The sequence below is a fragment of the Danio rerio genome, chromosome 17, assembly GCF_052040795.2.
Source record: "Danio rerio strain M-AB ecotype USA chromosome 17, GRCz13ab, whole genome shotgun sequence".
NCBI classification, from domain to species: Eukaryota; Metazoa; Chordata; class Actinopteri; order Cypriniformes; family Danionidae; genus Danio; species Danio rerio.
The window spans coordinates 7,096,054-7,123,046 of record NC_141037.1 but is presented as its reverse complement, the minus strand read 5'-3'; the positions used below and the strand labels follow the sequence as shown (position 1 = coordinate 7,123,046).

The 26,993-nt window shown below is 38.1% G+C and overlaps 1 protein-coding gene across 1 annotated transcript; it reads right to left on the bottom strand.

Annotated features, from left to right (window-relative positions):
* Positions 1 to 588: 588 nt before the first annotated feature.
* Positions 589 to 26,716, bottom strand: chrna2a (cholinergic receptor, nicotinic, alpha 2a (neuronal)). The gene is given in 6 exon segments (NM_001040327.1): positions 589 to 1,435; positions 4,651 to 5,704; positions 10,987 to 11,096; positions 11,575 to 11,619; positions 13,865 to 14,016; positions 26,558 to 26,716. Coding segments are annotated over 6 exon segments (1,563 nt in total). The 5' UTR covers positions 26,634 to 26,716; the 3' UTR covers positions 589 to 1,309.
* Positions 26,717 to 26,993: the final 277 nt, after the last annotated feature.

Below are 26,993 nucleotides of genomic sequence, written 5' to 3'. Positions count from 1 at the left end.
ATGCAGAAGCCTGTGTGGAACCCGCTAGGTGATGCACTGAGTGTATGCTTTACTAAACAGATAGGTCTTTAATCCAGTTTTGAATTGGGAGAGTGTGTCTGAGCCTCGGACACAGAGTGTAGGAGCCATAAAGGAGAAGGCTCGACCTCCTTTACTTGATTTTGCTATTCTAGGTACTACCAGAAGCCCTGAGTTTTGAGATCTTAAAGAGCGAGTTGGATTGTAGCGAGACAGAAGGTTGGTTAGATAAACAGGAGCTAGATTATTTAGAGCTTTATAGGTGAGAAGTAATATTTTAAATTCAGTGAATAAATGAAATACGCTGTTTTCCACTAAGGCCACTCGGGTGCTGAAATATAACTGGCTGAACTGGCATTGGGTGGGTTAATTGACCAAAATAAAGACAGCCACTTCGGCATGTTACGCTCTTTTTCAAAGCAGATTATTTGACTTCAGCATTGTTTTTCAGATAAACAAGAATGTTCATTATCATGCTTCTTAAAAATATGCAAACATATTATGGTATCTTTAAGTTTTAGAAGAGTCAAAAACTTACACACAGCACCTTTAAGGAAAAACTCACATAAATTTGACTGATTATTTATTATTTCTGAAATAATAAAATACTTTAGCAGAAGAAAATTAATCTTGAAGAAACTACAAAATGCTTCTTGATTTAAAACTTTTTAGATGTTTTGACTTGAAGCAAGACCAAAGAAAAATGTACGTAAGAAGATCATTCTTCCAGTGTGAGCAGAACTTTTAAAACAGAAATATGAAATGCCTTTCTCCCCCTTAATAAACCACACAGTTCACAGACCCGACTGGTATAATTGCACGACCTCCACAATATATCTTTCAGAGACTCCCGAAAGTTATAAATAAATAAGCGTCGCCTTCTGACCCTGGAGATAATTGCTGTTGAAAGCGGCGCGAAATGTAATCTGGGATTCATTGAGCAGTGGGATAAAGGGTAAAGAGTGACCCGCCACTCGTCAGGGTCACACAAGCGTTTGCCTCTTTCCCAAAGGTTAATTTTGCATATTGCGACGCCTGCGACAGACTCGAGGTTTTGATACTGTTAAATGTCAGGCATTCAGCGAGAGGTTACTTGTGTTTTCGGCGTTTTTAACAATGAAGCGCGTCCTCAAATAAACCCTGAAGGAGCCCACATCTCTCATCAAAAGAAGAAGCCAAATATAAAGAGCTTTCTTTAATGTGACACATGTTGGTCATCTTGCTGAAAGGTCTCGCTTTCCATCAGTTCAGTGTTTATCGCTGCTCTTGATGTGCTTCTGAATGTGTTTTTTTAGATCATTCCTGATAGCCACGGCGGTAAGAAGAGGCCGATGGTTCCCAATAGACACACGATGATGAACATCCACAGAAAGATGCGGTCAATCACCATCGCCACATATTTCCAGTCCTCCTTGACCTGTCCCAAAGAAAACAGAGAGAGAGATAAAGAGAGAGAGAGAGAGTTTAGGACAGGGGACCTATTATGCTGTTTTTTTTACAAGCTGTAAAATAACTATGATATCCCTAGAGAGTGTATGTGAAGCTTCAGCTCAAAATACCACACAAATAATGATTTATAACTTTTTCAAAACTGACCCTTTTAGGCTTTGATCCTAATTGTGGTGTTTTGGTGACTGTCGCTTTAAATTCAAACGAGATTGTGCTCTTTTCAAAAGAGGGCGGGGCTATAAATATCTGTGTGTCAGCATAGATATATACATTAGATGTCGCCTACCCTGTCTATTGGAAGGAATGCGTCAATAGAGCCACCATCTTGCTACAGGGTAGTGCTCCATTGAAATGAATGCGGGACCAAGGTACAGTGGAGGACTGTGGCCATCCAAAGCCAGAGATATACACATATACACATATATCTATGATCGGGAGTTTTCCTGGATGTTAGTATGCAAATTTTTTTTTTTTAATTACGAAAATTATCATTTTACATCACTTTTCTACATTGATGTACCAGTGATCGCACTGGCATTCCTGACAAAAATCTTGTGTTTGTGTGTTCGGAAATGTACTATCCACCCTCTCTGTTAAATTTGATCTAATCTGTGTCCTGAAACACACCTCCTGTCCTGCTTTCACCTCTTATACTGACGGAGGGAGCGATTCGTTTGTGAATGAATCTCCATTATGAACGACTCGTTCACTAGCTGACAATAATACTTCTGGCACCGCAGCATCTCGTTATCATATTTCTTTTGCATTGTTTGCTGATTTCATTCAACAAAACTAGCATAAGCCGAGTATTTAGTGCGAGTTGGAATGCAGTTGGTGAATGCAGTAAGTGACTGTATTATCATTAATAACGCTACTGTTTAGCACAAAAGCTCATAACATACAAAAACAGAAAAAACTTAATATTACCTATGAAATGTTCTGCCTTTGTGCTTTGTTTTCTTTGTTTGCTCGTCACTACAGCCGTAGACATCGCTAAAGTCCCGCATCTTCACGTAATAACACTGTCTTGACTAGTGCGGTTGAATGACATTTGTCCTGGGAGCACTGTACCAATATGGCGGCACTATTGACGCATGCTCAGGGTCCCTATGCGATATCTAGTGTATATATCTATGGTGTGTCGGCATAGTGGTAGATTCAAAAAACAAGAGTAACTTCCTATGCTAATGCAGACCTGTCAACCCTCCCGTTTTTCCTGGGATTTTCCAGTATTTTACATTTGTATACTGCTGTCATCCTGTAAAAAGGGGACATTCGTATCATAATATTCGGATCATAACGTTTGGGAGATTTTATCCGGTGGTTCGCGCGAAGTGAAGAGGACTGAACCATGGGGACGGAACCAAAAAGCTAGCCGGACTGTACAAAAAGTCCTTCAGTCAAGAGCAGTGAGGCATGTTCTCCATTTGTTGTTTGATTAATAATCATAAAAGCAGGCGGCAGAAGGATTACCGCGCGCTGTCTCTTTAATGGTTTCTCTTTCACGTGTCTTTTGATCCTCAACTCGTTTGTTTATTAAACAAATGAGGGTTGATAAGAATAATCACTAAACACTGCAGTTTGACACCTATTTGACCATTAAAGCGCTCACGTTAAGATGACTTCAGATGTGTGCGCTGACTGCGCTCTGCTCGTCTCAAGCCTAATTTATACTTCTACGTCAAGTGACCGGCGTAACCCACGGCGCATGCAACGCGCGTAGCTGTGCATTTATACTTCTGCGCACTGTCTCTGTCGGTCTGCATTAACACTTCCGAAACGCTAGTTGGCAGTGAGGTGTAAATGTTCCTCTGTGTCGAGTTTCTTCTCTGCTTTTATGCTTTTCCTGAACACTTCCGGGATGTACAAGTGGCTCAAACTCGCTCATTTTGAGGCAGGAACCGTCGGACGTGCAACAACTTTAACTATGAGGTAAACACAAAACAAAACTTTCCATCCGGAGCTCCTTCACGGGACTCCACACTTGTAAACAATTGGTCGCGCCATTCGCGCGGCTCTCGGTCCCGCTCAGACTCGTCAGCGCTACCAAGCCGACCTATCACAGAGCTTACGCTACACGTCGTTGCGACGTGTAGTTACATTTTTTGAGAGGTGCACGTCAGTGACGTCGACGGCCACCGCGAAGGGCTATGCGTCAGCGCCGTAGCATACGCCGGTGTTTGATGCAGAAGTATAAATCAGTCTTCAGTGTGCGAATGAGACCAAATGCTGACTGCATGCTTCTGTTCTGTGCGCCGCACACACATAAGCACGCGGTCTTTCACGCTTTTAAGAGCAACATGTGTACAACTGGAAAGGGGGCGGTAAATGATGCAATAATCGTTCATCTTGATTAATGGTTTTTCACAATTGTCAGAAGCCAAAATCGAAATCGGATTTTCGATTAATTACACAGCCCTAAGTGATAGCATAGTAGCATGTCAGCATACCCTGCTGAAAAATCCAGCTTAAACCAGCCTAGGCTGGTTGGCTGGTTTTAGCTGGTCGACCAGCCTGGTTTTAGAGGGGTTTTGGCCACTTCCAGGCTGGTTTCCAGCCATTTCCAGCCTGGTCTTAGCTGGTCAGGCTGGAAAATGACCAGCCAAATCCAGTTAAAACCAGCTTGACCAGCCTAGTTTAGGCTGGACATAGCTGGTTTTGGCTGGACTCCCAGCTTGGCTAGGCTGGTCAAGTTGGTTTTAGCTGGTCATCTCCCAGCCTGACCAGCTAAGACCAGGCTGGAAATTGCTGGAAACCAGCCTGGAAATGGCCAAAACCCCTTTAAAACCAGGCTGGTCGACCAGCTCAAACCAGCCAACCAGCCTAGGCTGGTTTAAGCTGGATTTTTCAGCAGGGTAGTAGCAGATTCAAAAACAAGACTGACGTCCTCTGCCAATGAGGGAGAGATGATCACTAGTAGGCGGGGCTTTCCCCCTCTGATGACACGTCCAAAGGGAGAATGTCAATCAAAGTGTTTCTGCACACTATTTATCGCAAGCGTGATTATAAAGATTGTAATTAATTAATTGAGACTATTAGAAGCTGGCTATAATCACACGCTGTTCCCACATAATCCCCTTATAAACGTGACTTTCGCATAATAGGTCCCCTTTAGGAAATAATGGTTATAATTGTGGTATAGATGAGCTTGTATGACTAAACCAGTGTGATTGCGTTGCTCACTGAAAAGTCTTCATCCTCAGCCCTCAGATGATCAGCGATGTACCGCACCCCTTCCAGAGCTCGCAGGACACACGGTGAAAACAGCAGACCAGGCTCTGACACCAGGTTACCAAGCTTAGCAGGATGCTGACAAAGATTCACCACATGTCCCAAATGCTGGAGCTCATACTTCTGGAGTAAAGGCTCTGAGTCAGACAAATGCAGAGAGGTTGCGGATGGAGAGGAGATGGATGTGGATAAACCAATCCCAAACTCCATATCCTGACAAACCAGACCATCCACTCCAGTCTCCTGCTGGAACCAGCTCTTGGATGTGCTCAGATTGGCTGTCTTTTTTGGTTTCTTTTCAGGCTCTGGACGTCTCATGAAGAGCCAGCGGGGAATGTGGTCCAGGAACACCGAATGAACCCAACATGGCATTGAATGCGTGCTAGGTGAACGATGGTGCACGTTGAGCACAAAAACGGTAATGACAATGGAGAGCGTTACAAATATCATCGTGAACAGCAAATACTCGCCGATTAGAGGAATGACTAGAGATGTTGAGGGGATTATCTCAGTGATGAGCAATAGGAAAACGGTTAACGAAAGGAGAACGGAAATACACAAGGTGATTTTTTCTCCGCAGTCTGACGGGAGGTAAAACACCAGCACGGTTAAGCATGAAATGAGCAGGCAGGGAATGATGAGGTTGATGGTGTAGAAGAGCGGCAGGCGGCGGATGATGAAAAAGTAGGTGATGTCCGGGTAGATTTCGTGGCAGCAGTCGTATTTCTTGGTGTTGTAGGTCCCGACGGCGTTGATGATGGCCCATTCGCCGCTCTCCCAGTAGTCTTTTAGGTCTACCGTGCCCTCGATCTGCTCGAGGTCGATCTTTGCTTTGTCGTAGGTCCAGGAGCCGAACTTCATCTTGCAGTTTTGCTGGTCGAAGGGGAAGAAGGTGACGTCGATGCTGCAGGAGCTCTTGTAGATGGCGGGAGGAACCCAGCTCACCTTTCCCGTGTGAAACAGGTGGGCTTTGGTCATGTGGGTCACCGCAAACTCACCATCTGCACTGGAGGCAAATAGCAGAGCTTTACTGTATACATTGCGACACATTCAACAGGCTTGTTGGATATATGTGCTTCAGCCTAAATTTTAGTGAAATCGCAAAATGTACTTACTACCTAAACATACTGTATGCTTGACTGCAGTAAGTAAAATAAACACTTGGGAAAGTATGATGCCAGGGCCGGAGTGGGACTCCTTTTTAGCTCTGGAGTTTCAAGCCATATGCTGCGTTCACACCAGATGCGGAACGCGCGTCAAGCGCGAGTGATTTACATGTTAGGTCAATGCAAACGCGTGAATAGACATCCTGCGTCGCGATACGCGTGTATGACGAGAATTGCGCGGTGTGCATGGCGTGGCGCAAATTGAGCGTTTTGCGCGTTTGACGCGCTTAATGCCCGTTTCGTGTAAATCATTCGCGTTCGAAAATCTGAACTTCAGCGGACATTCGCGTCGCATTAACCAATCAGCAGTTTGCTCTTGTGGGGGCGTGATTGTGGCGTATCACCTGTTGTCGGTGTCCCAGGGGAAATCCCCCAGCAGACACCGACAAGAAGTTCATCAAACTGGGCTGGGCTCAAGAAGCAGACAGAAGCCCTGCCCATCACGCGAATCTGCGTCTGAAGTGAATTTGACACGCGAATGAAGCGGGGTTTGACGCACGAATGAAGCGGGGTTTGACGCGCGAATGAAGCGGGGTTTGACTCGCGAATAAAGCGGGGTTTGATGCGCGAATGAAGCGAGTAACCTCAAATGTTCACGCGGCTATTTACGCACGAATAGCGCGATTTATCCGCTATCTGGTGTGAACACAGCATTAGACCGTTCCACCTCAGTCGACGACTGACTATATTAAAATAACGTCATTTATAATTCAGTTTCAAATGACACTAACACGTCTTTTTCAAGGACAGAGCTGCTTAAGAACTTCAAATGTTTTTCATAAATATGAGAACATCAATTCTTTATAGATATCCAGTTCTCAAAAAAAAATGTACATCTACATAAGTAACCCAAAGAGTATTTTATGTCTTAACATTGAAAATGAAAAAATTATATGACATTCTGGTGAGGTTCAAACTCGGATCGACAGCGTCCTAACATAACGTGCAAACCACTAGACCACGATGGCACTATGTAGTAGTGCACTGATTTCTGCTGCTATTGATGTATACTCTTTTTTTTCCCCTACTCTTTTTTCCCTACTCAGATTTAATAATGTAGTGAATCATCTGATTTTCATTGAGCAGGTGTAATATTCATTAATATTAATTAATATTCACTAAGGTGTCGCTGTTTGGGGTGGAATGGGGTGCAGCCCGCAGGTTAGTGATGATCATCATTAACCTGCGGGCTGCATTTAGCTCACGGGGCTGCGAGAAAATAAATAAAAAGTGCGGAGCTGCGGCAAAATAACGAATAAAAAGAGTGAGGTTATGGTCAAAGAAACAAATAAATGAAAAAAGTGCAACTGCTGAGAGTGCAAGCAGCTAGGGACACTGGCCTTCGCGGCCAAAAAACGGACCGGCCCACCGGGAATTCTCCCGGTTCTCCCGATTAGCCAATCCGGGCCTGTATGACGCCATCATCTTTTTGGTTCTTTTTCATTTTAAAAGAACAAAAAAATCCACTCTAGTGGATACGTCATCTGCAACATACATATAAATGTCCCCTAAGTAATATATATTTCAGAGTCACAAAAATATACAGCGCCAACTGGTGGATTTGTCATCTGAAACATACATATAAATGTGCCCTAAGAAATGTATTTCAGAATCCCAAAAATATGCAGCCCCCTCTTGTGGATTTGTCATCAGAAACGTACAAAAATGTTACCCTAATTAACATAATTAAGAATCCCAAAAATATACAGCGCCCTCTAGTGGATTCATCATCTGAAACGTACATATAAATATGCCCTAATTAACATATTTCAGTATCCCAAAAAAATGCAGCGCCCTTTAGTCGATTTGTCATCTGAAATATACAAAATATGTACCCTAATATATTTCAGAATCACAAAAATATGCAGCGCCCTCTAGATGTGTTATCTGAAACGTACATATAAATATGCCCTAAATAATGCATTTTAGAATCCCCAAAATATGCTGCGCCCTCAAGTGGATTTCTCATCTGAAATGCACAAAATATGTACCATAAGTAACGTATTTCAGAATCACAAAAATATACAGCGCCCTCTAGTGGATTTGTCACTTTAAACGTAGATATAAATGTGCTCTAAATAACAGATTCCAGAATCACAAAAATATGTAGCGCCCTCTTGTGGATTTGTTATCTGAAACGTACACATACATGTACCCTAAGAAATGTATTTTAGAATGCCAGAAATATACAGCACCCTCTAGTGGATTTGTCATCTGAAACGCACAAAAAGTGTACCTTAAGTAACTTATTTTAGAATCACAATAATTTACAGCGCCCTCTAGTCAATTTGTCATCTGAAACATACAAAACAATGTACCCTAAGTAACGTATTTCAAAAAAAAAAGTGTCCTAAACAGCATATTTCAAAATCACAAAAATATGCAGCACCCTCTACTGGATTCATCATCTTAAACATACAGATAAATGTGCCCTAATTAACATATTTCAGTATAACAAAAATATGCAGCGCCCTCTGGTGGATTTGTTATCTGAAACGTACATATAAATGTGCCCTAAGAAATGTATTTTAGAATCCCAAAAATATACAGCGCCCTCTAGTGGATTTGTCATCAGAAGCGCACAAAAAGTGTACCCAAGTAATGTATTTCAGAATAACAAAAACATGCAGCGCGCTCTGGTGGATTTCTCATCTGAAATGTATATATAAATGTGCCCTAAATAACGTATTTCAGAATCACAAATATGAACAGCACCCTCTAGTGGATTTGTCATCTAAAACGGACAAAAAGTGTACCCTAAGTATTTCAGAATAACAAAAATATGCAGCCCCCTCTAGTGGATTTGTCATCTGAAACGTACAAAAAAACGTCCTAAGTAACACATTTCAATATCACAAAAATATACAGCGCCCTCTAGTGGATTTCTCATCTGAAACGTAATTTTTTCCCCTAATTAACATAATTGAAAATCACAAAAAAATGCAGCGCCTTCTAGTCAATTTGTCATCTGAAACATACAAATTTCTTTTTACCTAAGTAACGTATTTCAGTCCCAAAAAATTCAGCGCCCTCTAATGTATTTGCCATCTGTAACGTACAAAAAGTGTACCCTAAGTATTTCAGAATCACAAAAATATGCAGCCTCCTCTAGTGGATTTGTCATCTGAAACATACATATAAATGTGGCCTAAGTAACGTATTTCAGAATCACAAATATATACAGCGCCCACTAGTGTATTCATCATTTGAAAGGTGCAACAAAAAGTACACAGAGTAACGTATTTTATGTTTTGTAAAAATATAAACTGAAGCACATTTTTACAATGAGCCTGGGATTTTGTGAGATATTTAAATGTTTTTGAAAGAAGTCTTATTATTAGGCAATATCTGACTTAATGTAAAATCTTATCTCATTATTTCAGTGTTTTATGCCACAGTTGAATCATTGTATTTTATCATTTTGACCTTTTGGCACAGAGAAAACTTTGCTGAAATTAAAATCTCAAAAAGTATGCCACGACCCCATTTTAAAAAGTGCTTTCTGTAAAATATGGATGACTTAAAGGAAGTGTCTTTGATGTATCTGGGATATAAACTTTCTTGATGCCTCGAGGAAGATCTTAACAATTATAATAATTACTTCACATGTCGACAGCAGGGTTTTTTTTTTTTTAGTTTTGGCTCACGGTATCAGATGATGCAACAGGACCTCAATTTGTCTTTTGTAGAGATCAAATATGCCTCCTAGATAAAGACAGGCCTGGTGTTTCTGAAAATAGACCAGTCATTTGACATTTTATTAGGAGATTAAAACATGCACCTCTTTTTTTAATCATCATACAGAAGTGCTCAACATCTTATTTCATGCCATGTCTGTTTGATTTCACATATTAATGTTACAGAAACACCAGAGCGCTGGATCCATGAGCCTGCTGATATTAATAGAGTCGTTGAGACATTCTTCTATTATTATTATTGCACTGTATGTACTGTACGTTTAACCATAACATTTAATGTTTGATTATCCAGGAGCACCTAAAGTCTCCATATTTCATGTGTTTTACAACTGCCTATTTTAAAGGATACACTACCTGACAAAAGTCTTGTTTTCGATCCCGGTTGTAAGAACAAGAAATAAAATCTCGATTTCTAGTTGATCATGTGGAAAAGTGGCAAGAAGTAGATTATTCTGATGAATCATCTGTTGAACTGCATCCCAATCATCACAAATACTGCAGAAGACCCACTGGAACCCGCATGGAGCCAAGATTCTCTCAGAAATCAGTCAAGTTTGGTGAAGGAAAAATCATGGTTTGGGGTTATATTCATTATGGGGGCGTGTGAGAGATCTGCAGAGGGGATGGCAACATCAACAGCCTGAAGAAACAAGACATTTGTACTGCCCATTACATTACAAACCACAGGAGAGGGCTAATTCTCCTGCAGGATAGCGCTCCTTCTCACACTTCAGCAGCCTCCACATTAAAGATCCTTAAAGCAAAGAAGGTCAAGGTGCTCCAGGATTGGCCAGCCCAGTCACCAGATATGAACATTATTGAGCATTTCAGGGATATGATGAAGGAGGAGGCATTGAAGATGAATCCAAATAATGATGAACTCTGGGAGTCCTGCAAGAACACTTTCTTTGCCATTCCAGATGACTTTATTAATAAGTGATTTGAGTCATTGCAGAGATGTATGGATGCAGTCCTCCAAGCTCATGATGGAGTCAGACACAAAATTAACTCTTTCTCCACTGCAGCATGACTTTATATTCTATACTGGACATTATTTATGTTCAGTGACAAGACTTTGTCTAGGCAAAGTCAGAGCTTACTGTCCTAATGAAATAATTAAAAATCAAGGCATGATCATATTTTATTTTGGTAAAATAAGAGGCCTTTGACTTTCATATAAGCCACTTCTGATACTAAATGATCAACTAGAAGTCAACTTATTAATTGTTGTTCTTAAAACTTGCATATGCGACAAGACTTTTGTTAGGCAGTGTTTGGGATATATCAAATTAAGAAAAATACTCAAATTAGAAACTTAAAAAAGTGTCAGCTTCTCTGCATTTATGATTTATAGTTGTGCCTATAAAAGTTAAATTCTCCACATGTCATGTGTTTTACAAGTGTATATAGACACCAATACTTACTTATTGTATAAAACAATGTCAGGCACCCAAATCATCTCTGACGGGACTCTAATAGACGTCACATTATCAAATTCGGACGGATTCCAGCGCAGTTTATAATCATTCCACTCCTGTAGAGGATCAGAGAATCATATTTGTAGAGTAAATGTGCATATTAATGAAAACTGCTACAGTAAATACCTTATTCACACATTCATTCACTTTTTCAGCTTAGTCCCTTTATTCATCTGGAGTTTCCACAGCGGAATGAACCGCCAACTTATCAAGCATGTTTTACGCAGCGGATGCCCTTCCAGCTGCAACCCATCTCATCACTGGGAAACATCCATACACACTAATTCAAACACATACAATACGGACAATTTACCTTACCCAATTCCTCTATAGCGCATGTGTTTGGACTGTGGGGGAAACTGGAGGAAACCCACGCCAACACAGGGAGAGCATGCAAACTCCATACAGAAATGCCAACTGGCCCAGCCGGGACTCGAACCAGCAACCTTCTAGGTGTGAGGTGACAGTGCTAACCACTGAGCCACCGTGTCGCCCAATTTATTGGTCATTAGAAATAAACATAAAGATCATCACCTGTTTCAGCCAAACGTTTGTCGTCATCATTTGATTCTTCTCATCCTGCGAAGTTTGTATCAAACATGCGGAAAAAAAACACAGATTTACTTTGAGTAAAAGATTAGAGTCATGTTTGAAGCCTAGCAACCAAAAAACAATGATAAGCATTTACTTTTTTCACCTTTTAATATTTTTATGGCATTTTAAAGGTCCTGTGAAAAGTCAAATACAATTTCTTAGATGTTAGTATCAGTATGCTAGTTTTGAAAGATATTTATAAGCTAGTGTGCTTTCAAACAGTGACAAAATTTGTGTTTAGAAGATGTAAACAACAATGTAAAAAAAATCTGTAATTTTACATTTTATTTCCAGCAGCAGGGGAAAAAAACAAATAATAACGGCCGTTAAATCACAGAAATTTACTGTAAATTAACAGGTTGAACTACAGAAATTTACTGTACTGTAAATTTACAGCAAATTTCAGTTTTTTTAATGGACGTTATTTTACGTTTTATTTTTTTCGGCACCCCAGCAGATTACAGATTTTTTTTTACAGAGCAGATATAAACATCCAATGCTGTCACTTCTGCCTTCATCGATCAATGATTTGTTTTAACATCACCTAATATTCAAGTCTTCTGACCAATCAAATGCTTTCTAGTGTCTGACATGCCCCGCCCCCTTCAAGACGCTTCTCATTTGCTTTTCATCTGATGCGCTTGAGCTCAACCACTCACACTGGCAGAGCTGCGATGACAACACAACACTATTGGCTGTTTTTCTAAAGGGGGAAGAGTTTTGTCCTGCCGTTTCTATCAGTTGAGATTGCTTCAAACGTCGAATAAAAAATGCACATTTCAAAGCACTTCACGGGACCTTTAACTATACACTCATACATATGGACGCCCAAACTATAGAAACAAAAGAAAGAACGAAAGGATTTCACATTATTATGCATTATGACCCCCCTTTTCCCTCCCAAACTCCCTCAAAAACCTTGTATTTGACTCTATTCATATATATACAGCATCTTCTCTTTTCCATTGTCATATTCATTAGTCTAAACCATGCACATTTTAATAGTAATAATAAAAAACGTGATCATTTACAGGTGAAGTCAGAATTATTCGCCCTCCTGTGAATTTCTTCTTCAAATATTTCCCAAATGATGTTTAACAGAGCAAGGAAATTTTCACAGTATGTCTGATCATATTTTTTCTTCTGGAGAAAGTCTGATTTGTTTTATTTCGGCTAGAATAAAAGCAGCTTTAAGTTTTTTTTCATTTTGAGGTCAATCCCACATAGCAAAATTTCTCTGGCCCAGCTCTGGCCCACACAATCAGGTTTTGCTTGGCCCACATGCCGCAGTGAATTACGGTACATGACTGGACCAAATCTGGCTTCCAGACAAGGGCCAAACACAGACCATATCTAGGCCAAGTCTCAGCCAAGTTAAAAACTCATAACTGGGCCTGAACTGGGCCAGATAGGTTGTTGTGTCACGATTGCAATGAAATTGATAAACCCATGGAGTGATGCGCTTTAGGCACACTATGGGCACGCTTTTTCTCAAAGTGACCTGATTGGTAGAATTTTTTTTCTTTACTCAAAAATTATTTTAGTGTATTTTAAATGTGGGTCAAGACTGGCCAAACTCACATGGCCCACTTATCAAATTTTTAAATCTGGGCCAAATACTACGTTTTTCATCTGGCCCAAATCTTGTGTGCCGCCTTAAAGATGGTGCCACCTCTGCCAAACCCGGGCCATGTTTGGCCCACATGCTGTATGCCAGTGCCGGATGAATGCCTGCTGTGCCAGCTTTATGCCAAATCTGGGCCAGAATTCTTTGCTACTAGGGATATTATTAGCCCCTTTAAGCAATATTTGTTTTCCATTGTCTACAGAAAAAACTATCGTTATACTATGACTTGCCTGATTACCTTAATTAACCTAGTTAAGCCTTTAAATGTCACTTTAAGCTGTATAGAAGTGTCTTGAAAAATATCGAGTCAAATATTATTTACTGACATCATGAAAAAGATCAAATAAATCAGTTATTAGAGATGAGTTATTAAAACTATTATGTTTAGAAATGTGTTAAAGAAATCTTCTCTCCGTTAAACAGATATTGGGGAAGAAAATATACTAAAGGGCTAATAATTCTGACTTCAACTGTATATAAATTCAGTTTCTAGTTTAATGTATTCTGATGCTTTGAATTGGCTTTTGTTTGCCTCTGCATTATAACAGCGCTCTTGTATTGTAATGTTTTCAAGCATCAAAAACATGCAAAGTATCAACTTACCACATCAATAAGCTGAGCGATGGAGAGGCCAAACTTGACGATAACAACATCGCTGATGTTTCGCACGGGTCTGGACCACTTATTATACCCGATGAAGAGTTTGTGGAAGAGTTTGTCCTCTGCGTGTGCATGAATCCAGCCGTCTGACAAAACTGACACACAATAGCGGATCTCCATTAGACATATGCTTATACAGTTGCAGTCAGAATTATTAGCCCCCTGTATATTTATTTTCCCCAATTTCTGTTCTCAAGATGGCCTCCACGGTTACCAGATCTCAATCCAACACCTTTGGGATATGTTGGAACAGGAGATTCGCATAATGGATGTGCAGCCTGACAAATCTGCAGCAACTACGTGATGCTATCATGTTAATATGGACCGAAATCTCTGAGAAACATTTTTAGTACCTTGTTGAATCTCTGCCATGAAAGATTAAGGCAGTTCTGAAGGCAAAAGGGGTCCAACCTGGTACTAGTAAGGTGTACCTAATAAAGTGGCCGGTGAGTGTAAATCCTTTTTTTCTATACAGTTTATCAGATATTGGCAGACATATCAACAAAGTGAGTAAAACCATAGCAAGTGTTGCTTACCTCTGTGTTTAGACTGTGCTTCAAGGTATATCTTTACCCTAGTGGATGTTTCTCAAATTACAACATACAGAGCTTTACCGCTGTTTGATTGGATGAGAAAAGCCCAGTATCAGGAACAACAGCAGGCTTCAAAGGGTAGAGGATGTAAGATACTGTAAAGTTTCAGCTCAAAATACCCATCAGATTATTTATTATAGCCTCCAGAATCTGCCCCTTTTGGTGTCTGAGTACAGTGTAGCTGTTTTAGTAGCGTGTGGCTTTAAATGAGCTGCTTCTCCCCGCCCACTGCTCCAACTCTCCTTTTCATGTGTTACATCAGATAAACAGCAGTCAGTGATAGAGACTCAGATGAAGCTGAAATGCAGCTCATTAGTCAAAAATACCACGTAGTTTTTTTTGATGTATTTGTGGTGGAGTTTATTCAAGCCTTTCTGAAACGATGAGTCACACGCAAGTGCAGTTTTCAGCGCACACACACACATACAGTTGAAGCCAGAATTATTAGCCCCCTTTGATTTTATTTTCCTTTCAGAAATATTTTTCAAATGCAATTAACAGAGCAAGGAATTTTTCACAGTATGTCTAATAATATTTTTTCTTCTGAAGAAAGTCTTATTTGTTTTATTTTGGCTAGAATAAAAGCAGTTTTTTAACACAATTTTAAGGTCAATATTATTAGCCCCTTTAAGCTATTTTTCTTTTCGATAGTCTACAGAAAAGACCATCATTATACAATAACTTGCCTAATTACCCTAACCTGCCTAGTTAACCTAATTAACCTAGTGAAGCCTTTAAATGACACTTTAAGCTGTATAGAAGTGTGTTGAAAAATATCTAATATCAAATATTATTTACTGTCATCATGACAAAGATAAAGTAAATCAGTTATTAGAGATGAGTTATTAAAACTATTATGATTAGAAATGTGTTGAAAAATATTCTCTCCGTTAAACAGAAATTGGGGGAAAAATCATTCAGGGGGGCTAATAATGCAGACTTCAACTGTATATGGGCATTTACTGACACCACGCAGCCGTGGTAATTATAGCGATTAAGAAGTACTCAGCAATTTTACTGTCTTTATTACAAACATGCTCTGTTTTTATAGATGTTTTTAAACCTATAAAACTAATTATCAAAGAGCAGCTGATCACAGAGAGTTGAACAGATATTTTAATTCCAGTTTCTTTGCCAAAAATGGACATGTGTAAACATGTTATTATGGAGACATGGCACCTGTCAGTCAATTTGGTGGGCAGGGAAACCGCACTCCTACATCACATTGCGGTGGGCCTCAAAATCACACTATAGATTAGATTAGATTAGATTAGATTCAACTTTATTGTCATTACAGATGTACAAGTACAATGCAACAAAAGGCAGTTTAGGTCTAACCAGCAGTGCAATAGCAGCAAGTGCAGAATACAGGTATAAGTTATAAAGTGCAGTTATAGAAAAACTATGGTGATGTTTACAGATGGATGTACTATGAACATTATATACAGGTTGTATTAGCTATGAACAGAGATTTACAATGAATATATGTACAGAATGCTATTAATAATCAGTAGTGTGCAGATAAATAAACATGATTACAAATGTAAATGTGCAGTGGGTGTATACATAATTACAGATATACCTACACAGTTATGTCCAAACAGCTTACAAAATAATTTTTTTCATAGATGCCCTTTAAATTTAAATGCCCCGTAATAAAAAAAATAAATAAAAAAACATGACCTCACATGTGATGTCAGAAGGGTCTGAATGGGTTACTACTATAATATTGATTGAACATGATCTGACTATTTATAGGGGCTATTTAACATGTTAAATAAATGAACTAAATGTACCATAAAAACTACAAAAACAAATGGATTAATCTTAGCTGATGTTAATTTCTCAATTAATGCCGAATAACACATTAAAATCGTAGTCACTATATAAGCTAACTTAATCAGTTTGTATTGGGCCAACATGAAAACATTGCGTTGAACCCAGCATTTTTACAGTGTTCATCCTCATTCATCATTCATTCATTTTTTTTTTTCACATTAGTCTCTGATTTATCAGGGATCGGTACAGCAGAATGAGCCGACAACTATTCCAGCAAATGTTTTACACAGCAGATTCTCTTCCAGCCACAACCCAGTCCTGGGAAACACCCCTGCACTCTCACATTCACACACACACACACACATACACACACAATGGCCAATTTAGTTTATTCAATTTACATATAGTGCATGTGTTTGGACTGTGAGGGAAACCCACACCAACATGGGGAGAACATGCAAACTCCACAAAGAAATGCTAAACGGGATTCAAACCAGCAACCTTCTTGCTGTGAGGCAACAGTGCTAACCGCTGAGCCACCTCGCCACCATGTTTATTGTCACCGACTCGGTCCCAGTCATTCCCCTTGCTGGCCAGCAGAGGTCATCATCACCGGACTTCTGACATTACGTCATCCCCACTGACTGATAGCCTCACACACCTGCAGCACATCTCCTCATCACCATGCTCACACATATAAGCAGCACACACACTCACTTCAGTGCGAAGTCTTGTTCTGCCCCAACAAACACTACTGAGCGGTCCTTATCCTTGCCTGCTTTCCCGTTGCTTACCTGGACTGATTATCGACCTTGTCTTGCCTGCCCTGAACCCCAGCTTGAATACCGACCTTGATCCTTGCCGCCAGCCTCTGACCCATGCCTGCTTACTCATCCTGTGTTTGCCTGCCGCCAGCCCTTCGACTTGATACAACTGTGTTTTATGTGAGTTCGCACACAAGCAACTTCTGTGTGCTTATTATTAAACTCTATTTATAATAATAATAATAATAATAATAATTATTATTATTATTATTATTTTTATTTATATAGTGCCTTTCCAGGGTTCTGTTCTTCGTACGTGGATTACTCAGTTAGCTGGATTTGGATAATAACGATTCGACACGATCCAGGATCGTTTCGTTCTTCAAAGCTGATCCGAGAGTTGTTGTCATAGCAACAGTTCTGCTAGGTCAAACCTATTCGGAAGCAGGTTCAATTCATATAAACAGGATTAGATCGGCTCAGTTCAAGCAAAGATAATACAGAAAGTATGTTCCGAATTCTGATATTTTCTTACATTAGTAGTTATATACACTTGGGAAAATGGTACATATTTTTTAACTATATATATAAAGTTATAGTCATTAATAAAATAAATTAAGTTTTACATATTAATAAAACGTATGCAATCTGCACCCTCGAAATGAAAGTACAAAGACTGCCACCTGCTGGTGCAATGAGAAAACTTACTGATATGAACTTTTTAGATGGCTTTAGTACAAATTGTGTATAATAGAAATGCAGAATATGTGACTTTTTTTCAAGCAATAATACATTTATGCAGTCATAAACATGTTTTGATAGTTATGACGGTGATTTGATGCTTCACAAAAGTTGCAGACGTCTTTACCAATATGAAAATGCTTTTGTAAACAACCAGTTATTCTTTGTGTGGTTTATTCATAAACTAATTTCGAGAGGATCACATGCTTATAATCAACACAGATGGCTCCTTATTAGCTCCGTAATCAGCCCTATTAGATGATTACGGAAGCATTATAAATAACCTGAGTTTGGGGCCGGTCGGTGTTTCTGTGCGGTGTTTCTGTGCGGAGTTTGCATGATCTCCCCGTGTTCGCGTGGGTTTCCCCCGGGTTCCCCGGTTTCCTCCCACCGTCCAAAACATGAACCATAGCCAAATTGACTAAAACAAATTATCACTCAATACAACCTCAGTTCACACTTCTCACGGTGACAAGCAGGGGAGTTTTCGAGACCTACCTGACCTCGAACTCCCCTCTCGCCCTTCTAACGGGAGGGAGCCCCGGGCTCGAGGATATTACGAGCTCAGGGCTCTCTCCCGGGACAGCATGCCAAATACACTTTATTGATTATCAGCTAAGTGTGAACTCTTGAAACACCGATTAAAAAAACGGCTACTATAATAAAGAAAATCTTTTCTAAATGTAGAACTAAATACATTGATTTGCATTGAAATACATGATGAATACTCTTGACAAATGAAAGTGGAAAGCCTGCAGCTCACAACAAATGTGGAAGGTTATCGCGTGTCATATTTAACAAGCCGTTTACTGGTAATTTGATGTAATTTTGCCCACATGGATGATTGAATATTAATCAGATGATGTCATTACGCTGCTGTGCCGTCAGCCAATCGTTGCATTGCTGATCATGATTTCGAGGATCGATAGATCTGTCCTTCACAACACATGCAGCGATCTCAGATCAGTTTATCCAGACATTCTAATCTGATTCGCGAACTTGTTTGAAGAATCAAATTAGCCAGAGATCAGTTATCAAGATTAAAAGATCCAGGATCGGCCAAATCATCTAAGATCATTTAAGCGAGGTACGAAGAACGGACCCCAGAGCTCAAGGACACTTTACAAGGAATGCAACAAAAAGATAAACAAACATACATGAAGTCAAATATAACAAACTGGAATTACACAAACAAGACCTAAGAGACATATGAGCAGAGTAGAGGTGGATCAGATTAAGTGGTCAGTTTGGCAGATCAGAAGCGAAGCATTCAGAAAATAAGTGAGTCTTAAGTAAGGATTTGAATTCAGAGATATTATTAGCAGAGCGGAGTGAACGTGGTAGAGAGTTCCAGAGTTTGGGTGCAATAACACTAAATGATCTGCCCCCCATTGAAGAGAGGCGGTACCGAGGGACAGCAAGAAGGCCAGAGTCAGCAGACCGTAAAGAGCGAGTTGGGGTGTAGGGGACAAGCATGTTGCAGAGATAGGAGGGTGCTAGGTTATTTAAGGATCTAAATGCAAGGAGGAGAATTTTGAATTTAACGCGGTATGCAACCGGGAGCCAATGAAGATCATACAAGATTGGGGTTATGTGAGCCGAACGTTTGGTATGAGTGAGTATTCTAGCTGCAGAGTTTTGAATATACTGTAATCCGGAGATGAGGCTGGCAGGCAGGCCAATGAAAAGAGCATTACAGTAGTCGATGCGTGAGGAGACAAATGCATGGATAACAGTCTCAGCATCCTTGCTACTGATGAAGGGACGCAGTTGTGAAATGCGACATAAGTGAAAGAATGCAGATTTAGTGACAGATTTAATGTGAGACTGAAAAGAGAGTGTGGAGTCAAAGATTACACCAAAATTTTTTACATTTATTTAATAAATATACTGCAAATTGATCCCTCTGTGTCAGACCCTTCGTTACATTTATAATCCTATATTTATTAACTCTGAACATACAATATAGAAATTCACTTAAGTAGTATCTATTTTATCATACCTGTAAAAGTAATCTTTTTTGCAGCATATCATTAATATCGTAATCATACCGTATACCGCGATAAAAGCTTCCGCAGTTAATCACAACAAGAACATTTGATAATCTTCATCATCATTCTGCTTTATTTCATTAGTGGATTTATTCAGCACTGTAATTGATCATAAAGTGTCTGATAAATGTTTTGGAAAGGACGCAGGTCGTGGTTGAGGTCACTGCACAGTAACTGAGTTACAGTAAATAAGAGACTGGACAAACACAGCCTCCTCCTCACCCTAATTACTACTCGTTCTTTAATCACCGCAGTCAGCTCTAATTAATCCTCCGTCCACTGATTTCTGATGGCTGTGTTTTTTTTTTTTATAGTACAGCGAGAGGAAAAACTGAGAGGAACTGAAAGGAGTCACACAGGGACACAAAGCAATGCATGGTAAATACTAATAACTGATTTCTTGTATCTTTGCCATGATAACAGTACATAATATTTGACTAGATATTTATCAAGATAGTAGTATTTAGCTTAAAGTGACATTTAAAGGCTTAATTAATTAATTAGTTAGGTAATTATTAGGGATGAAACCATATTGTAAATACCAACATATCGCAATAGTAATTTTTTTCAATATTACCGTAGTCGCATGACTCAATAAAACTATATTTCTAAGAAAAGTTTGCTCAGGCGAATGAAGTGAACGGGAGATAGCGGGAACTACAATTCCCATCAGCCCAGGCGTGGCCATCATCCTTTGCGGTCTGTTGTCACTACAGATCCAGTAATGTGGAAATGGAGTGTGCTGCTAGTAGCGGGGAAGAAAAAGCTGGAAATGATCGAACCTAAAGCGGGTTTTAAATCGGATGTGTGGAAGCATTTAGGTTTCTTTCTGAAAAGATACGAAAAAGGAGAAAAAGTGACAGACAAAGACAAAAACAGTATGCAGGCACTGCCAGACTGTGGTGAAATATAAGTCGGGGAATACGACTAAAACAGTCATGGGGACTGCAGAACACAGCACACTTGTTAGATTGATGCAGACATTGACTTGTACCGCAAAGAGACCTCTATCTCACTCATGGCTTGTCCTCTCAAGTGGTGGAAAGAAAATGCACAGCGTTACCCACTGCTGTCAACCTTGGCTAAATCATATCTCTCTGTCCCAGAAACCTCAGTCCCAAATGAGAGGGTTATTTTCTGTTGCAGGGGACATTGTAAATGCCCAGAGATCCCAGCTTTTACCAGATTATAGTTACATGATAATTTTCCTTAAAAAACCCATCTCTATCTAAGTGAGTGAGTGATTAAATGTTGAATGTGATGAGTTTTCAACAATACTAAATTGAAACTTTATTATTTTATATATAGTTTAATAGTTTTTTGTTATTAAAATTGAAAAATTGAAGTTCCTGTTTCGAAACTTTAAGATAGATGGTTAATTTGTATGTCATTGATATGTTCAGTGCTAAGATAAATAAACACTTTTGGCACTTTTTTCGAGTCTTTTCATTAGTTTTATTTTTCCTGTAAATTATTTAATAAATACCGTACCGTGACATTCATACTGAGGTATTATCGTACAGTGAAATTCTGATACCGTTACATCCCTAGTAATTAGGCAAGTCATTGTATAAAGCTGCGGGCACGATAGAGTTTGTATGTGTGAATTTCTGTCCTGCGGCGCTGCAAAAAGGGGCGGGATTAAACAAGCTGATTAGACATTTAAAAAAGCGAGCGATTGCTCCATGTTTTAAATTTCTGTCCAGAGAGGTCATGGTTTGATCCTCGATTGATCTCACGCAGTCAAGTGATGCGATTTCGCAAGTCAGAGTTCACCAAGCTTGAACTTTGCACCGCAGCAACCTGCGAAATTTCACGCATGACCCTGCGTTTGTGGTCTGACACATTCACGTGCGTATAAATGGAAGCCTATGGGGAGAAAAGTCAAGTGTGACCGCAGCTTAACAGTGGTTTGTTTTGTAGACAATTGAAAACAAATACAGCTAAAGAGGGCTAATAATATTGACCTTAAAATGGTTTTAAAAAATTTTAAACTACTTTTCATTCTAGCCGAACTAAAACAAATAATACTTTCTCCAGAAGAAATAATATTATATATGAAATACTGTGAAAAATGTCTTGCTCTGTTAAACATCACTTAGGAAATTTTTAAAAAACTAAAAGAAATTCACATGAGGGCGAATGATATTGACTATTTAATTGTACATTGAAAATACTCTGCTGCATTTGTTTTCCAGCTGAGTTGAAATACAAATGTTCATTTCGGACTGTCTGTTTGCAGATGTTGTTATCACGTTCTCGATGTAATCGGGTTTAAGATTTTTAGATCACACACTGTATATTTTGCCAATGGACTTTATGTAGATTTTACTCAATTTACAGTGCTCAGCATAATTGAGCCCACCCCATTTTAAAAATTAACATTTATAACCATTTCTCAGTGACTATAGGCGATGTATTTTGGTGCATTTAAACAACACAGATTTATTAAACTGATATATTTCATTCATTCATTTTCTTGTCAGCTTAGTACCTTTATTACAGTTTTTCTCCGTCGCTTTGATGCATTTCTCACAACACTATTTACATTTGCACAACAGGTACTGCATTTCTCAAAACAATTAGTCATTTGTGCACATCATAGTAGCAGTTTCTCATTCCTTTTAACAAATTGCAAATGCTTTTAGACATGCATCAATTGCTTTCATACAACTCTCTGCTGTTTATAACATTATCATTTGCTTATATCATGTCAGTAAAAATTAACTAAACTTGTGAATGCTGAATAGTCATCCCATATAAAACTAACAGTCCTCATTTCATTACTTGTCATTACATACAAAAATGTTGAACTAGTTGTCAAAATCTGTCAAACTAATTTTATAAAACAAATTAAAATCTTTATTTTCTTGAACATGTCTTTAAAATTCAACAATTTGATGATTGATTTACAGACCTGTGTATGTATGTTGGTTCAGTTCCAATATATACTGCAATATTGTTTACAGTTGTGCACAGCTCTACCTAAAGGGAGTTTATGTTTGTTGTAAATAAGGGTGTGTTTATTCTTTTGCACAATGCTGGGAATGAATTAGAATTGCAAAGAGCAAATGCAGTAAACATGTGAAACATACATATTCAGTGTCTTGTACACAGACACTCCACTAAATGCAGTGATGTCTCACTTTACTGTAGTTTTCAAATGACTGTGCAAACAGTATACAGTGCTGTCTTGAGCATTTTCAGGACGTGTCACCAAAATCTGACTTTTTTTACATTGAAAAAATGTATAGTGTAAACTGTTATGATGAAAACATGACTAAGCCATTTGACTATCTTGTTCATAAACAATGGTGTCAGGACTTTTCATCTTGATGACACTGACACTTTGATTGACATCAATACTTGCTTTTGAGGTATGAACTATCCATTTTTAACATGTGACGCGCTTTTGCAGGTTATCAGCTAGGTTTTGCAGTTTGTACTAATTGTTTTGAGAAATGCATTAACTGTTGCCACAGAGGAATGAAATCCCAACTTATCCAGCAAGTTTTGTATGCAGCGGATGCCCTTCCAGTCGCAACCCATCTCTGGGAAAAACTGATATGTTTAATAAAATATTATTTTAGTCAAAGAACATCTTTAAAAAAATAGAAAGATAATACAATTAAGTGAAGTTTATTTATAAACAAATTTCGAGAGGATCCCGTGCTTATGATTGTTTACAGCTGTTCCAACTTTAGCTAACGACTGATTATCCTATCAGACGATCCTTAACTCGCTATAAATAACCAGACTTTTCTCATCTCAATATCTTCGTCTTGAAGAAACCCCCCCACCCATCCCTACTTTCCCTTCTTTCAAACGGGCGTCACGGTGGCCAGCGATTAGCGCTGTTGCCTTACAGCAAGAATGCCCCTGGTTTAATTCCTTTCCAAACCAGATGGCATTTCTGTGCAGAGTTTGCTCGTTCTCCCCGTGGTTGCGTGAGTTTTCACCGGGTCCTCCGGTTTCCTCCCACAGTAAAAAAACAAGCACTCTAAACAATTAATCCAAATACTTTAGCTAAACTCTGAGTACACTTTCAGCATCCATATCTGACACTTAGCTACAACAAGCAAGAGGGGAGTCATTGAGATCTACCTGAGCTCAAACTCCCCTCTCGCCTTGCAACGGGAGGGAGCCCAGGGCTCGAGGATCTTATAAGCTCAGGGCTCTCTCCCGGGACAGCACACCAAACTAGCTTTACTATCAATCATCAGCTAAGTGTGAACTCTTGAAATTCATGTGAAATATTTGAAAGAAATTACAAGCTACAAATTAAAAAAAATATATATACATTTTTGGTTTCTCTTGAACTTTGCTCATTTAAAATCTTTTATTTAATAATTTTTCCTAATATTAATTTGGGTATACTAATTTTGGACAGTTCTCATAAGATATTTTGTTAGATTAGCTTCAGATTTGTCTTCAGTACTGATTAATCTAATATACAGTGCTCAGCATAATTAAGTACACCCCATTTTAAAAATGAAAATTTTCCTCCATTTCTCAGTGACTATAGGCAATGTATTTTAGTGCATTTAAACAAAACAGATTTACTAAACGGATATATTTATTAAAATATTATTTTAGTCACCAAACATATTTAGAAATTGAAAGACAATACAATTAAATATATGCAAAATATTGCAAAAAAATATACAACCTACAAAATTTCAACTAATTTAAAAAAATGTTTTGCTTCTCTTGATTTTTCCTCTTTTTTTAATGTGTATTTAATATTTCTCTATAACATATAAATTTGGGTCTACTAGTTTTTGGACGGTTATCATAAGTTATTTTATTAGATTAGCTCCAGAACTGGCTTGAGTACTGACTAATCTGATGTATATGCACAAACATAATATTGTATAGCTTCCAATAGAAAATATGAATTTAAATGAGACATTTGTAAGGGGTGAACTCATATATGCTGAGCACTGTATGCAATTTATAGACTGTTTAAATTCTGTTTATACACTCCAATCATCCAAAATAAGTTTTATTAATACTATAAAGTTATTAATACTCATTCAGGATCTAATATCCACAATTTTAAATCATTAAACTCAGTAATTCAATTAAAGCACTTTCAAATTATCTTTTGCATTACATCATGCATGTTTCATATACAAATGAAAATTATTAAACATTCACATGAACAAATGAATAACATTTTATAGGATAGTGTGCATTAAAAGCCATGTCCGGTTTATTGGTAAAATTGAAACTACATAAGCTAAAATTAATCACAAAGAAAACAGAAGATATGGTATTTGACCCAAAGTGTATAGGTGACCATCGTCAAGTTGTACACGACCAACCTAGTAATCAGTCAGAGACCTACAGTATAAGTACTTGGCCATTTATATTGACAGTTCTTTTACATGGAAACACACAGAGTGGTTTTCTCTTGTTTACACCAGAGATTGTATTTTTACAGAGGTTACATCTTTTCGGAGATAACGAGAAGCTTATGATGTTATTTTATAAAGCTGTTCTTGAAAGCATTGTTAGATATGGTATCACAGTGTGATTTGGCAACCTATCCGTACGGTGTAAATCTAAGTTGATGCATCTCTTAAATTGTTGGGCGTGATAAATATTTTAATCCTTTTTTGATCCAACTCATTTTGGTTTCCACATTATGATTTGCTTCCCTCTGGTAGGAGATATAGAGTCCCTTAGTGCAGGTTAAACCGATATAAGAAATCCTTTGTACCTGTTTCAGTGGGTTTATCTTATTTAGCATTATAATTATTGTAACTTACTGTATATTTTGAATTGTTTTAATTGTTATTTTTATGGAATGTCTGCAGAAATATGATGATGGACAATAAAATTTTACTACTACATTTATACTGTATTTTAATATTTATTTTGAAATATTTATATTTAAATCTATTTTATATATATATATATATATATATATATATATATATATATATATATATATATATATATATATATATATATATATATATTTTATATATATATATATATATATATATATATATATATTTTATATATATATATATATATATATATATATATATTTTATATATATATATATATTTACTTTGACATATTTATGTTAAATTATGTTAAATTAAGCTACTTAATTCAAGAATAAATACATACATAAATAAATAAATAAATAAATAAATAAATAAAATTTAAATCACTACATGTTTTGTGAGAATCCATGTCATGAAATAATAATGAACAGTTTTATAGAAATACATTTGCACATGTAATTATTTATAGATTTAAAGTATTGCAATATACTATACAATGTGATTTTATGACTATAATATGATTTTTTATTTGCTCTATTGTTAATTGTTTGTTTGTATATTTGTGTATTGCTATAGTTCACCCAAATATAGAAATCTGTCATATTTACTCACCATTTACTTGTTTCAAACCTGTATGACTTTCTTTCCTTCAAAGAAATTAAAATATTTTGAAGAAAGCTGTAAACCTGTAACCATTGACTTACATAGTATTTGTTTTTCCTAGTCAGTGGTTCCAGCTCTCCTCTAGATATAATATTTACAGAAGACAGAAACTCATAAAGGTTTATAATCACTTGAGGGAGAGTAAATAGTGATTAAATATTAATTTTGGGTGCATGAACTATCCCTCTAACTGTCCCTTCACAATCCTAAATATAATTTACTCAATAATACGAACTGTACTGACCAGGCTGGACGTGGTCTGCGATGAGAATTAACATCCAGAGATTGTTCAGGAGTGTTTTTATCCGGATTTCCGCCATGTCCAGCGTCGGGAGTCCTCTAGAGAGCTGTACAGTGTTCAGACATGATGCTCGGAGGATCTGCCGGTGTTTCTGACTCTGAGCTCCGGATTCAGCAGACTCTCCGAGCGTCTCTGACTGATCTGCAGCCAATGAGGAGCCGGTCCGTCTTCAGAGCCAATCAGAAGGCGGAGCGAGAGGAAGAAAGCCAGTGAGAAGCCGGTGCGTCTCCACAGCCAATCAGAGGGCGGAGCGATTGAACTAACGCTTCAATGCGAAACTATTAAGAAGCAGAATGTAAACAGAAGAAGTATTGGGAAGACTTATCGTTGTATGTCTAAAATAAATCCGAGTGTAGATGTTATTTGAACCTTGCAGGCC